General features: G+C 35.4%; 2 protein-coding genes across 3 annotated transcripts; both read right to left on the reverse strand.

Moving 5' to 3' along the window:
* LOC141696571 (putative disease resistance protein At1g59620) lies at positions 1-5,572 on the reverse strand. Its single transcript, XM_074500697.1, has 3 exons — positions 5,398-5,572; positions 2,290-3,360; positions 1-1,904 (listed from the first exon to the last, which is right to left on the reverse strand). The coding sequence occupies exons 1-3, from the start codon at positions 5,570-5,572 to the stop codon at positions 1-3; spliced, it is 3,150 nt and encodes a 1,049-aa protein (XP_074356798.1).
* An 8,780-nt stretch (positions 5,573-14,352) lies between these two features.
* Positions 14,353-17,720, reverse strand: LOC141696832 (putative disease resistance protein At1g50180). 2 transcript variants are annotated; one of them, XM_074500954.1, is made up of 2 exons: positions 16,555-17,720; positions 14,353-16,253 (listed from the first exon to the last, which is right to left on the reverse strand). In XM_074500954.1, the coding sequence occupies exon 2, from the start codon at positions 15,913-15,915 to the stop codon at positions 14,386-14,388; it is 1,530 nt and encodes a 509-aa protein (XP_074357055.1). In that variant the 5' UTR covers positions 15,916-16,253; positions 16,555-17,720; the 3' UTR covers positions 14,353-14,385. Both variants share the same exon structure in this region, with proteins under 2 accessions (XP_074357055.1, XP_074357056.1).
* Between the last annotated feature and the right edge of the window lie 331 nt (positions 17,721-18,051).

The following is an 18,051-nucleotide window of genomic DNA, read 5'->3' on the forward strand; positions in this document are numbered from 1 at the left end:
TCAGATATCTTGGTAAAAAGAAGGGGGCATAATCATCTCCCAGATGATGAGATCAGGAACATGAGCAACTTTATAAAACTCAGGTCCTTGTTCACCGTTGTCGTCGCGGATCCTATGACAGAATTCTAAAGGCATTGTCCTCAATGTTAGTTTCCGAAGAGAATGAAGAAATATGAGTCCTTCTGGAAGCTCCTCCAGGCTTGGACAATTCTGAATTTGCAAATGTTGAAGAATGGGCATGCTTCCTTCCTCCACTCTCCATTTTTCGAAATACTTAAGTTTGTAGATTTCAAGAAGGGTGAGTTTTGGGAAACCCGCGGCTGAGCACACCATTTCCTTTCCTCCATATGCTTTACATCCTATATACAATTCCCTCAAAGTTGGTATCTTCTCCAGGATTGGCATCGGGTCTTCCAGTAGGCATGACCACCGTAAGTCTAACTTGGTGACACGAATCAAAGATGCATCAAAATGCGTATGATTAAGTTGTTGCTGCTCCTCGAATATTACAGCCAACTCGGGGAGCCAGCCTTCTATTGATAATTCCCGAAGGCTGAACTTCTGATTCCACAACTGTCTTATCATATCTGGATCCTTTCTGAACCCATCATCATATATCTCAATTTCAAGGGCCAAGTATTGGAGACAGGAATTTGATGACAATGCTATATCAGATAAGTAATGGAACATCTCTTTGAGATCATCATAACCACCCTTTGCACTTAGATTTAGTCTCCGAAGACCAGATAATTTTTGTAGATCCTTAACCTCACACCAACGAGTGTTAAAGTTCTCCGGTGTCTCTAATTTGCTCAACCCATTAAACCGTAATTTTGGAATCTTCAGTGAGTTGTCAGCTGGATTCCATATTGGTAAGTACAAATGACGTAATTGTGCCAACTTGCCTAAAACATTACCCGACACAGGTGATTTCCCAGTAAACCATAGTACGTCTAGGTTGAGAGTCTGTAGGAGCACCAAGTTTTGTATCCATGGAAAAGTTTCTAAATCCGAATCCCTTAGACTGAGATATCGCAAGTAAACAAGGCTCCCAACGACTCTTCCCATACGACAAAGGAAACCCAAAACTGATTGTCGACCAGGTCTTGTTTTTTCAAGAGCCAAAACTCTTAGTAACTTAAAATTGGCCAAATATGATGATGGCAGTCGTGGTAGCCGACCTTTATGTTCATCGACCTTTAAAAGTAAAATTGATCGGTACTGCAGGTGTTTGGGCTTCTTGGTAATGTAAGAACTAGCTTTTGTGCCAGTATCGTGATAAACTACAAGCTGTCTAGCGTTAGCAATCAGGGAGACCACAGAACTATTGAGATGCAAATCATTTCCTTCTTGAAGATTAATTTTTTCGAAAAAATCTTCTGCTTTTGCCTGGAATAAAGATAGCTCTCTCATCAGATCATGAAGAGAACAACTTTTGAACTTCATAAGCGATGATCCCAAATCATTAAATGTCACTTGAACCATACTCCTATGGACAAGTTCTCCCATGTAAGATTCAGCAACTTGCATCATTGTTTCTCCTTCCCTTCTGTCACTGGATAGTACCATTCCCTCTGCAATCCACAACTGATATAAAGTTTCTGCATCTATCCATTCATCTTCCATAAATTTACCCAAGTATAAAAAGCATGGTTTGAGTTGAGGGGGCAAAACATTGTAACTCCGAAGTAAAATGTAAAATAGTTGTTCTTGATGATTTTCTCCCAACCCCTTGCCTTTCTTTAGGGATGATAGACTATCATCATACACCTTTTCCCACTCTATCAACGAAGGTTTAGTGACAAGGATTCCCCCCAAAATCACTATAGCTAGTGGAAGCCCTGCACAGTGTCTAACCATTTCTCTTCCCAATTTTTCCATTCTTGCAAAATCTCTGGCAATGTCTGCAGTAACGGACAGAACAACAAAGATATATAAGCCTACATAATATCAAGTTAGGCTTCTTAATTAAGCCAAAATATAATTACACAAAGACATAGGTTAGCCTCTACTTTAACCAAAATTGACAATAGCATATTCTTCTACCTACTTTCACCGTAAAAAGTGACAGAGTCAGTAGACATTCTACCGAGTGGTGTTTGGGACATTTCAGAACATGGTTCTACCACATGTTTTTCATTCTCTAAGAGTTCGGACTACCTTATTGGGTTTTCCAAGTCTAGTTTTATTTCACATGTATACAAATCAACTGAAATTTATCAGCTGGAGTTTTGCTGATCATTTATATATGCAATGAAACATAATGAACCAGTGTACTTCAACACGTACCTAGATAATCTCCTCTTGTGGGAAGTGCTTTTAACCGAAGTAGCTCCCAACTTTGATCTGCGCTTAGAAGCCCTGGTTGGTGAATTAGTCCTTTGGGATTTACATGCTCAGCAACATCAACATTACGACTGGTAAGCATTAATTTGCTTATTGATTTTTCGGCTGTGAATGCCAATTTTATAGAATCCCAAGCATCCTTTGACCATATATCATCCAGGACTATCAAACATTTTTTCTTTTGCTGGATTTCTACCAGATTTTCCACTGACTTGTCAAAGTCCATCTTAAGGATTTCTTCTTTCTTCTCATGGGCGAGACATACAAGAATTCGCTGGAACACAAGTTTTGTTTGCCACTTCTGCGATATGGAAACCCAAGCTAAACCAGCAAAGTAAGTCTTAATGGTGGAATTATTGTATATTTTTTCAGCGAGAGTGGTCTTACCAAGTCCTCCCATTCCACAAATAGAGATCAGCGGATAAGATTCATCACTTCCATCCACTAGATGTCCCACCAAACAATCAACATCTCCATGAAATCCAACAAATAACTCTGGTTCAACAGTAGTGAAAGAGTGAAATCGCTTTAGCTTTCCTGTTGTTCCGTAAAATGAATCTGATGATTCAGGGGTTTCTAATGTTGATTTGATATTACACTCTTGAAACTGATTGGAGAGAAGAGACATATTTCTTTGAATATCTTTAATCATTCTTGAAAACTTCCTTGTGTTCATCCACCTGATTGGTTTTCCAGGGGATGAAAAAGCTTTGACAAGAAAACTCTCGACAACATGTTCAGCATCATAAGCAAGCTCTCGTACCTCAGCAAGCAAAACACGGACTTTTTCTTCATTTGTCCTTGAATCAGCATCTGGTAAGAATGTCTTCATCCGTGTGAGCTCTGTCACCACCAGTTGAATTATAGCATCTGGTAAGAATGTTTTAATCCACCTGAGCTCATCAGTCACCACTAGCTGCATTTCATTTGTCACTTGATGAAGAAGTTGAGGTTCCTCGATCACTAACCTTGCAATTGCTTTAGCCTTTTCTTTATTTTCATATTTGACTAAAACTACAAACATAGATGATATGTTATGTTTAGAGATCAGGGGCGGAACCAGGATCGCCAAACAATAAAGACGAAAATAAATTACCCAGGATCGCCAAACAATAAAGACGAAAATAAATTACCCAGGATCGCCAAACAGTAAAGACGAAAATGAATTACAGCTAATTTTTAGAATTTAGTCTAGTCTTAAGTAAAATTTCAACTAATTTTTAACTACAAATTGTGATTCTTTAAAAGATTTCGTATTAAAATGTCCTGCTTCAATGAACTTTTCGCTGCGCAGTACACTAAAAAGATGAATAAGTTATCAACTCAGAATGAACAAGTTAATTATTAGCTAAGTGTGATTATGTTTTTTTGGTGATGCGAAATCCAGCTACAGCGTTAGGATTTCCAGAGACCCGGGACTAAATTGTTGTTAATTTTCGAAGATTAGTCGGGTTAATACAATTATTTTTAAACAGCACAATTAATTAAAATTTTGACACAATTAAAAGGGGAGAGAATGAATAGTTTTCTGCAATTAGTCTGTTAGATTAGATCTTAAAACAAAAGGTTAGGTTACCTTATGCAATTACGAATCTTATTGCAGTGTATTTTTAGTAGAGCGGGCAATTTGGTACACGACACGTGAACATAACACGAAACGACAAGAAAAATATGGATATGGGTTTTAATTTTTGGTACACGAAATACGAATGTACACGAACACGAAATTACATGATAGATTTAGTGTCGGATATGGGTTTCAATTTAGGTACACGAAAGTACACGAAATTACACGAGATAAATATATTTATAAATTAATATCTATAACACATGCATATATTTATGTATATAATATAAAGATAATATAAATATTTACAAGTTTTTATAGAATAATATGTAAAAATATATATATTTATATATATACTCTCCATATTTCATTAAATTATACATTAAAATAGATTTTTTTATATATTATATGTATATATATATTATATTAATTTTTTATTTAATATACACGAAAAGTACACAGAAAGTACACGACACGATTCGAATCGGATATGGGTTTCACATATGGGTACACGAAATCATTACAGGTCGGATATGGGTTTCTTATTTACGTACATGAAACACGAAATTACACGACACGACCTGATTGCCCGCTCTAATTTTTAGGATGAAATTGGTGCAGATTTCTTTCTATGGGAGTAACAAAACAATGTACAGATGTTTCAACTACATGAACATGACACAGAAGTCCTCTTTCTATGACAGCAGGAAATGCACTGTTCAAGGAGAAATCCGGTAACAACAAACTTTGAGATTTCACACCGGAAACAAGATCTATGATGGTGGTTTTTTGCCGAAAAATCAAGCGATGTGAGTTGTTTGTGTGTTAATTGGTGGCTGAGATTTATCAGTGTTAGTGGTGACTCTTTTTAGCTCTCAACTTCCAACACCCTTTCAATATGTCAACATACCCTTTATATAAGGATCAAGTCTGACGTAATTCTTGGGGAACAAGAAATTTAATGGGCCTAGATTTCTCATTCCAAGGCCCGCCAGCAGTCCTTCTAAAATTCGTCTTCTGCTAGCTTTAGGAATGCCCAATTATGAGTCCCAACCGCGAAGACCCAAGACTCGTTCATAATCGTAGAACTTCACGGATAGTGCATCTCTCTGCGTATGGATAACACTCCGCTACAACTATCTCCCTTGATTTACGAACACATGTATAACCATGGTTCACTTCAACTGACGGACGCGTTCATGTCCCCCGAATGAGGATAACCCACCAGATAGCAGCACAAGTGATCCCAATTTTTGGGTACATAGTGCATGATGACTCCAAAATTCTTCAACGAGGACACCCGTTGAATGCAAGAACAGAGCTCCCAAAACACACACCGATGTTAACCATGCATCCCAACGAGGACACCCGTGAATACTGGAGGAGGTCATCAATCATCAGGCATATCCCTAGAGGCCTTCAAGATTTTCACGGACATCCCCTTTCTTGACCAACTCTAGAAGAGAATTCTTCAAAGAGTATACCTGCAACAAATACGTTAGTAGAAGTATCATCCATTGCTCCCTCCATGTTTGCCTTGTCCTTAGGTTGTCCTTGCTTGCCTTGTATAGAGGTGAGGACAAGCCTAACTATCCACATAAACTCAAAACCTTGCATCTCTAGGTTAAGACGCGTCCTCACCCCGTGAAATGCACACATTTCTCCTTGCATTATAATCTCACATTCAAATAACTCATTTTACTGATTTTACCCGATAAGGGTGTGTCCTCTCTTCATACATTGCGGAATAAAACCTAATTCTTTATTCTTTTACCCTAATTTGATCTTAATTGACCCGTTATTGACCCGAGATGATCCAATATCAAATTTTGGCTATAACAACTACCCCAAATATTATATGAGGTTGAAAACAAAATTGGAATTTTAATCCTTGTTCCTTGGCAAAAATTTGTATCACTCCTCTATTATCATGAGGGCGCGTCCTCAACCTTGGGCGCGTCATCCATCTATAAAAACATCTTTCAATTTTTTACCGTTACTGACAGCTGTTGCACGTATCGTCTTCTTCCCCCTTTCTCTCTTGCCTATTAATACTCTCATTAAGGTAAAAACCCATTTTTTACTTCTTTCTCTCTCTAAAATCGCCGTTGCCGCCGCTTTAAATTTAAAAACTCCGATTCCGGTTATCTTTGCACCTTCTCTTCAATTTTGCTTCGTCAAATCGATCCTCCAACTTCAAAGGTATGTTAATCTCTCTTTATTTCATCATTTTATTGCGTAGATTACCTAGAATATGTAAAAAATTGTTCATGTTCTTTATTTGTTTCACCGTTCTTCATGAAATATTGTATGTATATGTGTATATACTTGTTTTAATCTATATTTTGCTGTTATAATTCTTGATTGCTTGTTTTTAAAGTTTTAAGCATCTTCGTTTAAACGCTCTCCATCCTTTCATTTCTTTTATAAGTTGGGGCGTGTCTTTCTCATGGACGCGTCCTCTCTCATTAGCAATTATCTTTCTTTAAAATCTTGGACGCGATTTCAGCATTTTCTTTTCTTTATTTCAGCTGGAATGCGAAGGCGCGTCTTCATCTTCTCCTTTTCATCCCTTTAAAGCATTCAAAAGGCGATTGGGTTTTGATTCTTCGTCTAATATTTTATTCATCCCAAAGTTTCCTGAATTCCACATAACTAGTTCCTTGAAATCGAGGCTCGTGTTTTTGAAGAAATTAAGTCTTCTAGTTCCATCATGCCTGCTTCCAACCATGACTCAATTGATGATGATCCTTTGATCTCAATAGTGGGAAAGAAGAAATTAAACGTAAGAGAACCCCCGGGCTGCACATACATATGCCATAGAGGATTTGACAGATGATGAAATTATTCCTTTTTCATCTCTCAAATCACAATCTCAAGTGGTGGAATCTAACCCAGAGCCGTCAAATTCACCTGCCCAGGATAACGAAAATGAGGGTATTCATGAGGGCGCGTCTCCTGTACAAGACGCACCCTCTCCTCATAGTGTGAGTGAGTTTAAAAAGAGGGCCCGGGAAAGTATTTATTCTCCACAAAAATCCGACCCTTCACTTGAACACTGGAAGCATGAAGCTGTTAAATTAGATTTTAACTGGGAGGAACATGAAAACACACTTCCTGAGACTGAGAAGAAAGTTTGGAGAAATAAGGAGAAAAACTTAGCTTGTGTTGGTCTTGATCCTCCCATGTATTTTTTTTGTCTTGTTTTCAACATTTCTGCTCGAGCATAAAATATGAGACATATTTTTTCGTCTTGCCAAAGTTTTTCTCTAAGGCATCGTCTTTAAAGATGGCACGTCCTACCTAAAGTCGCATCAACTATCTTTGACTTTGCCTAAATTGACACATTGTTTTATTCTCACAAGTATTTTAAAATGTTAAATGGATATTGCCTTGACAGGGCGCGTACAACCTTGGTGACGGATCTTCCTTCTTTTATCAGAGCAAGCTTTATCAAATAGCTGGTTCAGAATAGAATCGAGATTACTAACATTAACTCCATCTCAACCCTCTGAAAAATATTTTGTAATTTTTTTTAAGTAATCCGGTTAACGCCTTTCTGTCATTAAATTGACTTGTACTTTCCAGTATCCCGCTCTCACGCGATAATACATATTTTACTTTTTAAAAAGAAATGATGACAACTTAAATTTCCATTTATTTAACATGTACAACACCAAGGTATTGCTAGTTTGCGGCAACATATGTGTGCAGATACTCCAGGGGCACGTCAAATCAAATCAAATAAACATTTACAGATACAATTGAAAGCACAATATAGCTATAGGGACTCGGGAAAACAATAGAAATGATAATAATGACACAAACAAATAGAGAAATACAAGTGAAAATGATAAATAGGACGACTCAAATAAATAGAGAAACAATAGAACCAGTGACGAATTTAAGGGCTAGTGGTTGAAGGTGGTGGAGTGAAGAATGGAATGGAGGGCATAGTTGTAGGAATATTGATAGTTGGAAAGGAAGGCATTGTGGTGGGAATGGTTGGGAGTGATGCAGGCAAAGGAGGCAATGTCATCTTGGGGATTGTAGTAGGCATAGTTGGTAGAGTTGGAAGAGACGGCATTGGTGGCAGTGCTGCTGCTTTCGGAAGGGTTGGCATTGCAGGCAAGGGAGGTAATGCGACTGTAGGAAGAGTCGGCATGGTTGGCAGTGTTGGCTGTGTAGATTGCAACAAGTGGCGCGCTGCAAAACTCACCTCCATGCTTGAAATCGATAAAACTAGGACGATAGCTAGGACAAGATTGCGGTTGAAAGCAGCCATCTCTGATATGATGAGCAGAATACTTAATCAACTCTCTTTATCTTTAAACTGATTACTACAAATTGTTGTTGTGTTTCGATCTGATACATAACATGATATCAATTCAATATTTATAGGAGCCAGCAGGTTCAAGAGTTTGATGAAATGTTGGTCAGCTAATAGGCTCTTGAAATGAGATTTTGTGACTTGTTGAATCAGGGCTCTTTACCAGAATTCTATCTGCTTTGTTGACAACTGAGTGCTGTTTCATAAGTTCACACAGATATATTTGTGATACTCGAGTGTAGATCATTAAAAAGGCAAGTAATCTTGTTGAGAACCTAGTTGACCTCATTAAACTATACAAATTATCTTAATGTGATTGGATTAATTTTTGTATTCGTTGAAGTTTAAAATGAAAAATTTTGTGTTTGTTATAGAATATGGTATTTTGTTAGTAAATTGTTTTACCTACTAAGAAAAAGAAAAAAAACTACAATTTTTTATAAGTAACTAAAATGTAAACTCACAATTCGTCAAAAAAAATGTAAACTCACAATTAATCAAAAAGCTTATATAACAAAATTTGATTACTGAATAAACATATAAATTTTTTTATTTAATATTTATTTACGTAAATCTATCTGATATCATATTGTTAATAGCTATTCTAGTAATTTATAGTCACACGATTAATCTGTATTCAGGTAGATATTAACCGGTGGTCTATGAAGTTAACCGTATTCAATGAATTTATCACGATAAGTAATTTATAGATAAACTAGTGCTGATTAATAACAAAAACTATTTTCATTACAAAACAAAGATGACTTATATTATCATCAACTCACTGAAAAAAATAAGATGTTCTGCATTCACGTAAATTCTTTTAACATTTTCACGTCACTGTATCAACTCACTGTATTTTCACTGTATTTTGCAATAGACAAAACAGTTCAGCAATGTACCGAGCTTATTATTTGATGTGCAAGTAAAATTACAGTCAAGATGTTTTAATCTTATCCTTATCCTTAATTGGTATATGGTAAGAATGTTTTAATCCTCCTGTGCTCATCAGTCACCACTAGCTGCATTTCATCTGTCACTTGATGAAGAAGTTGAGGTTCCTCAATCACTAATCTTGCAATTTATTTAGCCTTTTCTAGAATTCTTTGTTTCATATTTGACCCAAACTACAAACATAGAGGATCGCCAAACAGTAGAGACAAAAATGAAAATAACAACAAATTTCGAAAATAAGAATCTAGTAACAACAAATTTCGAGGTTTCACGCTGAAAATAAGATACTCCCTCTGTCCCTTTCAATTGTTTACATTTTTTAGAGAGTCTCCGACACACATTTTAAGGTGCATATAAATTATAGTTATGTAACTTTTTTTTACAATTTTGTTCTTCTAAATAAAAATTAAAACATTCAACTTTTATTCAGAAAAAAAAAATTATAAAAAAAAATTACAGAACTATATTTTAGATGCACTTTAAAATGCGTGTCAGACACTCTCTAAAAAATGTAAACAATCGAAAGGGACGGAGGGAGTATATGCTAGTGGTTTTTTGCCGGAAAATCAAGTGGCATGAGGTGTTTGTGTGTTAATTGGTGGCCGAGATTGATTAGGTTTAGTGGTGACCATTTTTAACTCTCTCAACATCAAACACCCTTTCAATATCCCTACGTACCCTTAATATAGGGATCACGCCTGACGTAATTTTTGGGGAATACGAAATTTAATAGGCTTAGATTTCTCATTCCAAGGCCCAACACCAGTTCTTTTAGAATCCGTCTTCCGCTATCTTTGGGAGTGTCCACCTATGAATCTCAATCGCGAAGGCCCAAGACTCGTTCGTAATCGTAGAATTTCACAGATAGTGCATCTCCCTGTGCAATGATAACACTCCGCAACAACTATCTCCCTTGATTTATGAACGTATGGTGACTCCAAAGTTCTTCAACGAGGACACCCGTTGAATGCAAGAACAGAGCTCTCAAAACACACACCAATGTTAACCCTGCATCCCAACGAGGATACCCGTTGAATACTGAGGAGGCCTTCAATCATCAGGCATACCCCTGGAGGCCTTCAAGTTTTTCACGAACATCCCCCTCCTTGACCGACTCAAGGAGGGAATTCTTCAAAAAAATATACCTGCAACAAATACGTTAGTAGAAATATCATCCATTACTCCCTCCATGTTTTCCTTGTCCTTAGGTTGTCCTTGCTTGCCTTGTCTAGAGGTTTTGACAAACCCAGCTATCCAAATAAACACAAAATCATGCATCTCCCTAGGGTAGGACGCGTCCTCACCCTATAGAATGCACACGTTTCTCCTTGTATTATAATCTCACGTTCAAATAACTCATTTAACTGATTTTACCCGATGAGGGCGTGCCCTCTCTTCATACATTGTAGACTAAAACCTAATTCTTCATCCTTTTACCCCAATTTGATCTGAATTGACCCGTTCTTGACCCGAGATGATCCAATATCAAATTTTGGCTATAACAACTACCCTCCAACTACTCCTAAAAAAATAGCCTAAAAAATGTCCATATAACAAGGAATATATCATTCAGAAAACTTAATAAAAATTGCATCATTGCACCTACTCCTAAATAAATAAAAATTGTATCATCGCACCTACTCCTAAATAAATAATTTAACAAAATTTAATTGAAATATACTGAGCTCATAGTGGGTGAAGTGGCAGAATACCCATTTTTTAGACTGAAATGCTGAGAATAACAATTTTCAAGAAGGCCGGTGAAAAATACCGAATGGAATACGTATTTTATGTTGGGGTATACAGTAATACGCATTAGTATATGGGTATTATGTAGAAAATGAGCTAGTACGCATGCATGGTTGGGTATTACCTTATTAATTTATATTAAAAATAAATTACGCAATTAGGGGCTGGGTAACAAAGTTAAATATTCTATGAAATACCAAAAACTAAGATGCGTATTATGTATATACCCTATTGACATATGCGTGTTCCTATTAACTTTAACTATACATACAACTGCATCACATATACGTATATACCACTCTCGTCCCGGCTTTTCTTTGGCTTAAGCATCACATATCCTTTAAAATTATCTTTTTATCAATTGCATCTCCATCATGTCTATATTTATGTTTTTATGGGTATATAAAACAGAAGGGTGATATTAGATGGTGATGGATGTCGCTGATAATGAATCGGAGAAGAAGAAAGGTGGGTTGATGCCACAGGAAATAGGGAGAAGATTGATGCATCGAGCATGATGTGTTGCAAGTACGCATATAAGCCTTGGGTAATAAAAACGTTATTTTCAGCCATTTTAGCGGATAAATGGTAATCTTGTTTTGTTTGATAAAAAAGTGGGTATTTTTAACATTGTATTCGCTCATAGTTGACTTTCGTATAATTATTCTATTTATTTTAGTGAAAGCTACTACTCTCCCTCTTTTTTAATATTTGACATTTGATTTTTGTGCACACATACATCTCAAAATGTTTTAACAGGGTAGTGAAAATAATAATTTTAAATTTTTCTTTCTATATAGAAATATTAAACTTATACTAAAACTCAAAAAAGAAATTTAAAAATATAATTGTTTTAACTATGTGGTCAAATATCTTAAATTACGTGCAAAAATGTCAAACGATAAATATTAAAAAACTGAGGGAGTATTATCTTCCGCATACATGAACTCTAAAAACATGGCCATGTCTGTACAAAGTACTCTGCAACAAACATGTCTGGGGATAACTCTCAAAACAATCACAAAGTAGGTTTATGTGCATGGACATAGTTGATCTGTACTCTGAAGAACTTATAACAATGTACTTCTAAATGATACACAACTTTCTGACCCTTAAAGTCATTAAGTTGCACAATTTTAGGTGCAAAACTCAAGAACAACAATGAATTAAAAAACAATGAATTACTTACTTATCCCAATTTACTTGCAGGCTATTTCTTTATACTCAATTCTTTGAATGTTTGCAGGTCTGTGTCATGTAATGAAATACAAAGTTGAAAGACAATCATGTAATTCTATTATAATCAGGTCATATGAATTTATTTAAGAATTAAGATTGCAGATACAAAGCTCAACAACCGATTAGCTGAAGCTTGTACGCTAATTTTAAGTGTTAAAGAACAAGTTGGTGCATATTTAGACTCTTCTCTCTTCACTTTGATTATAACCGTTTATTTACATTTCTCTGCAACATCAAATAATTTCATTTCCATTCTTTGCTATGTAATGTAATAATACATATTTTTCTCGATAACAATTGGGTTGATGGTTTAAATCTCATTTGAAACAAATTTGAGCATGAGTATTAGTTGCAATATAAATCTTTTTATTAATATTCTTAGTTGCAACATTATTGATTTTGTTTAAATCTAGATGAATAACAAAGGGTTTGTATCATTTTTGCTAATTATTGTCTTGATGTGTAGTATCAATACTGTATTTTTACAAATAAGTTAGTCAGAATTCATCTGAATAGTCAAAATCAAATGAATAAGAGCAAAATATTGTTGTTAAGTAACCAATCGCTCTAAAACATTAAAATGGTATAGGAAGACATCAGCAGGATCATATATACTTTTCAATGCTCCCCCCCTCAGTCGTACAATATGTTTCTTTACGATCGACAATGACAAATGCAACCAATACCAATATCAATACCAATACCAATAACAAATATTTGGTGGGAGTAATCGAACTCAAGTCCCTTCCGAACTCTGATACCATGTTAAGTAACCAGTCGCACACCCTGAGATAATAGAGGAAGACATCAACAGGATCTTATACTACTTAACAATTGAATCATACCATTCGGAGGTTCTGTAGTCTTGTCGCAAAAAAAATTATGGTGGTAGCATGTTTACAGATGCACAATTTTTTGTAAGCAGAAAAAATTAATTAGCAGACTGACAAGCAGAACCATTCTTGAGATCAGGGATGCAAGAAACTTTGTAGAAGTCGTGATAATCTTAAACTTGTGATCTCTGAATTAACGACAATTATCTCGTAAGACATATGCACTGATTTCCAACAAATATCTCTGGTATCAAGAGTGGTGTAAAATTGATATAGCTTTTCTTCGGTCATTTTTAGGATTCTCTTTATTTTTCTCGGACAGAAATCAAAACTGTGCATAAAGCAAAATCAAAATTCTCACCGTCATTTGGGGACAAATGCTCAAAATATGATAAATACGTATATGTTTTTATTTTATTTTTTGAATAGGCATTTCAACCATACGTATCCCATTTAAAAAATTAACTGAATATGCATGTATCATATACACATCTTTTATTAAATTTTTAAAAAAATTGAATACGCATATCTCAAATACGTATTCCGTTGATATTCTAGACGTTTCATCTCGCTTATAAGTTGTAGGCAGTTGATTCTCAAAAATGTTGTATTGCTCATACCATATTATAAATTATTTTTATAGCTTAAAACCCACTAGGACTTTTTAGTTTTGTAATATTTTTTATTTAATTTTTTAGTTGAAATTTTTTAATGATATATTATTAATTTGAATTCAATCTATAGTACTTTTAGTTGTAAAGATAATTGATTAGTTATTAACGTAATATTATTATTTTATTTAATTATATAAAATTTTACATTATTTTTGGAAAAGAATGGGAGTTTGGTTAGGAAAAAAAAATGATTTTGTTTCACAATTTGGTACAGACAAATTTATGCAATTTAGAGTCTCTAAACTTGTTTTTTGGTTTTTGTTTAATACTCCATCCAATTTTAATAGTCTTATAAAAAATAAATTTCTCAAAATATTTGTCATGTTTTTTAACCCATGCAAATTTTATAATTTCAATTTTGACTAAATTAAGCTGGAAGGCTCATCTCATAAAGACTTATGTTTGTGCTTATATATGTATATAATTATTTAACTCTTGAAATACGTGTAATTTATGCTAAAAGTTTTATTGTTTGGAGAAAACGAGAAAAAAAGCATTATATATTCTATTTTTTAATATGTGTAAAATTTATAAAATGGATCATTAAAAGGCCGTGCCCTATCAAATGGTCTCAAAGTAAAAAATTAGCAAAGCAAAAAAAAATTAAAAAGTCGTTGGAGAAATTAGAGAAATTGTAGCATATTTAATTGATTGGCTACATCGTTGATACTGGGAAGTAAGCTACTTTAGATTCTACTCTATTTGGAGATCAGGAATATGAGCAACCTTGTAAAAGTCGGGTCGTTGTTTCCCGAAACGGACCCTATCACACAATTCTGAAGACATCCGTCGCAATATTAGTTTTTGAAGACGATTGAGAAATATGAGTCCTTCTGGAAGCACCTTCAACTTTGGACAATAATGAATATGCAACTCTTGAAGAACATGCATGCTTTCTTTCTCCACCCTCCAACTTTCAAAATTGACAAGATACAACAGATAAAGATGGGTGAGTCTTGGGAAACCCATGGCTGAGCATACCATTTCCTTTCCTTTATATGCATCATATCCTAATTTCAGTTCTCTCAAAGTTGGAATCTTCTCCAGTACTCGCATTGGGTCTTCCTCTAGGCACGACTCCAGTAAGCATAACTTGGTGATACGAATCAAAGACACGTCAATATGATCATCATTAAGTTGTTGCTGCTCCGCAAATATTTCAGACAACTCTGGGAGCTTTCCGTTCATTTCTAATTCCTGAAGGCTGAACTTTTGATTACAAAACAACTGTCTGATCATGTCTGGATCATTTCTTAATCCCGTCTCACCACCAACTATCCACATAACAAGGCTCATGCACCGGATAGAGGAATTTGATGACAAGGCTAAATCAGATAAGTAGTTGAACATCTCTTTCAAATCATCATAACCACCCTTTGCTTTTAGCTTTAGTCTCCGAAGACCTGATAGTTTTAGCAGATCCTTAACCTCACACCACGCTGTATCGAAATTCTCGAGTGTCTCTAATTTGCTCAGCCCATTGAACCTTAATTTGGTATTCTTCACTGATTTGAGAGAGCCCCGAAGAGGTAAATACAAATGATGCAAAAATGTCAACTTGCCCAAACCATTACTTAACACCGGTGATGTGCTAGATACGTCTAGGTTGAGAGTCTGTAGCAGCACCAACTTTTGTATGGATGGAAAAGTTTTCAAATTAGAACCCTTTAGACTGAGATAGCGCAAGTAAACAAGGCTGCCTAATACTCTTTCAATATTACTACCAGAAAAGGTACCTAAAACAGATCGTCGATTATGCGTTACATTTTCAAGAGACAAAACTCTTAGTAACTTAAAATTGGCCAAATATGACCCCAATCGTAGTGGCTGACTTTCATATTCAGCGATCACATTTGTGAGTAAAAGCGATCGGTACTGTTGGTATCTGGGTTTCTTGATAAAGTACGAATTAGCTTCTACGCCTCTTTTCTGATAAAATACAAGCTGTCTAGTTTTACCAATATGAGAGACATCAAAATGATTGAGATTCAAATCATTTCCTTCTCCGATATCAATTACTTTGAAAAAATCTTCTGCTTTTGCCTGGGATAAAGATAGGTCTCTCATAAGGTCATGAAGAGAACAACTATTAAACTTTGTAAGCGATGATTCCAAATCATTAAATCTCACTTGAACCATACTCCTATGGACAAGTTCTCCCATGTAAGATTCAGCAACTTGCATCATTGTTTCTCCTTCCTTTTTATCACTGGATAGTACCATCCCTTCAGCGATCCACAACTGATATAAATTTTCTGCATCGATCCATTCATCTTACATAAATTTACCTAAATATAGAAAGCATGGCTTCAGCTGCGGGGGTAAGTCATTGTAACTCCAACCTAAAACACGAGATATTTGACTTTGATAATCTTGTCCCAATCCTTTCCCCCTCTTCAGGGATGCGATAATATCACCATGTACCTTCTCCCACTGATCTATCAGTGATGGTTTAGTGACAAGAACTCCCCCCAAAGTCACTATGGCTAGTGGAAGACCAGAACAATTTCTTACCATTTCTCTTCCCAATTCTTCCATCCTTTTTACATCTCTGGTGATATCTAGATTAGACAATGAACAAAAAAAATGTATAAGCTACTCCGACAATACAACAAGAAATACATACATATCTATATGAGACTTCATAATATCATGCTACACATACTAATTAAATAAGGCAAAAGAATAACAGACACATATAAATAGGTTTTTCATGTTTAAGGAGTACCAGAGGGCTTTTTGGATTCCATATTCTAGGAGTACCCTATATTGGAATTCAGGTTTTTTTTTGCTAATGCAATTCAGGTTAACTAGAAAAGTATTAAATGAAACATAGTAAATGCCTGTAGATTGCATATGTACCTAGAGAATCTCCTCCTTTGGGAAGTGCTTTTAACCGAAGTAGCTCCCAACTTTGATCTGCGCTTAGACATTCTGGTCGGTGAATGAGTCCTTTCGGATTTACGTGCTCAGCAACATCAACATTACGACTTGTAAGCATTAATTTGCTTATTGATTTTTCAGCTGTGAACGCCAATTTTATAGAATCCCAGGTATCCTTTGACCATATATCATCCAGGACTATCAAGCATTTCTTCTGTTGCTGGACTTGTAGCAGATTTTCTAGTAACTTGTCATAGTCCATCTTAAGGATTTCTTCTTTCTTGTCATGGACAAGACATATCAGAATTCGCTGCAAGACAAGTTCTGTTTGCCACTTCTGCGATATGGAAACCCAAGCTAAACCAGCAAAGTAAGTCTTAATGGTGGAATGATTGTATATTTTTTCAGCGAGAGTGGTCTTACCTAGTCCTCCCATCCCACAAATAGAGATGAGCGGATAAGCGTCATCACTTTCATTCACCAGATGTCCCACCAAGCGATCAACATCTCCATGAAATTCAACAAATAACTCTGGTTCAACAGTAGTGAAACTGTGAAATCGCTTTAGCTTTCCCTTTGTTCCATAAGATGAATTTGACGATTCAGGGGTTTCTGTTGTCGATTTGATATTATACTCATGAAACCGATTGGAGAGAATAGACATGTTTCTTTGAATATCTTTAATCTTACTTGAAAACTTACTCCACTGGATTGTTTTTCCAGGGGATGAAAGAGCTTTCACAAGAAAACTTTCAACAACATGTTCAGCATCATAGGCAAGATCTCGTATCTCACCAAGCAAAGCGCAGACTTTTTCATCATTAATCCTTGAATCAGCATCCGGTAAGAATTTCTTCAACTGCATGAGCCCGGTCACCATTTGTTGTATTTCATCTCTCACTTCATGAAGATGAAGTTGAGGTTCATCAGTCAGTAAATCAGTGAGCCTTCCTACAACCATTAATACAATTGCTTCAGCCATTACTAGAAACCACAAATGTAGTAGTGAAGTTGTAGTTTCTTATTTATGTTTTATTTGACAGAAAACACAAATGTAGGTTGAAATTTATAAAGCCATCGATCAGCAATTGTAGTTGACTTTACAACATTTATGTAAATGAACCAGTTGAGATCAAACAATAATACCCACAAGCCAATAATCAGTTTAACAACCATTTTTTTATAGTGATTCCAGAGAGCGAGGACTAAAATGGGAGTAGTAAAACAGATCAAGTTGTATAACTTTCATATAAATCGGATATAAGCACTACCTAATCACAACTGAACAAGATTGTACAATTATTTTGTAGTTGACTTTACAAAATTTATGTATGAGCATGTGGATCCCTGCTTCCATAACTGAACTGCACATGATTGTACAATTATTTGTTAGCTGTGAATTGTGATTATAGAATACCCTAAATGATAGTAATATTTAGTTAGCTGTTCTAACAAACTTAGGATTAGCGAAAATTG

Source organism: Apium graveolens, chromosome 11 (assembly GCF_009905375.1).
Source record: "Apium graveolens cultivar Ventura chromosome 11, ASM990537v1, whole genome shotgun sequence".
In the NCBI taxonomy this organism is placed as follows: Eukaryota; Viridiplantae; Streptophyta; class Magnoliopsida; order Apiales; family Apiaceae; genus Apium; species Apium graveolens.

Coding starts and splice junctions, on each gene's coding strand:
- LOC141696571 (XM_074500697.1), bottom strand. CDS start 5,572: ATGTGTGCATTTCACGGGGTGAGGACGCGTCTTAACCTAGAGATGCAA. Junction 3,361..5,397: donor TACTAACGTATTTGTTGCAG/GTATACTCTTTG, acceptor CTATGTTTGTAG/TTTTAGTCAAATATGAAAAT. Junction 1,905..2,289: donor CACAAGAGGAGATTATCTAG/GTACGTGTTGAA, acceptor CCGTTACTGCAG/ACATTGCCAGAGATTTTGCA.
- LOC141696832 (XM_074500954.1), bottom strand. CDS start 15,915: ATGGTACTATCCAGTGATAAAAAGGAAGGAGAAACAATGATGCAAGTT.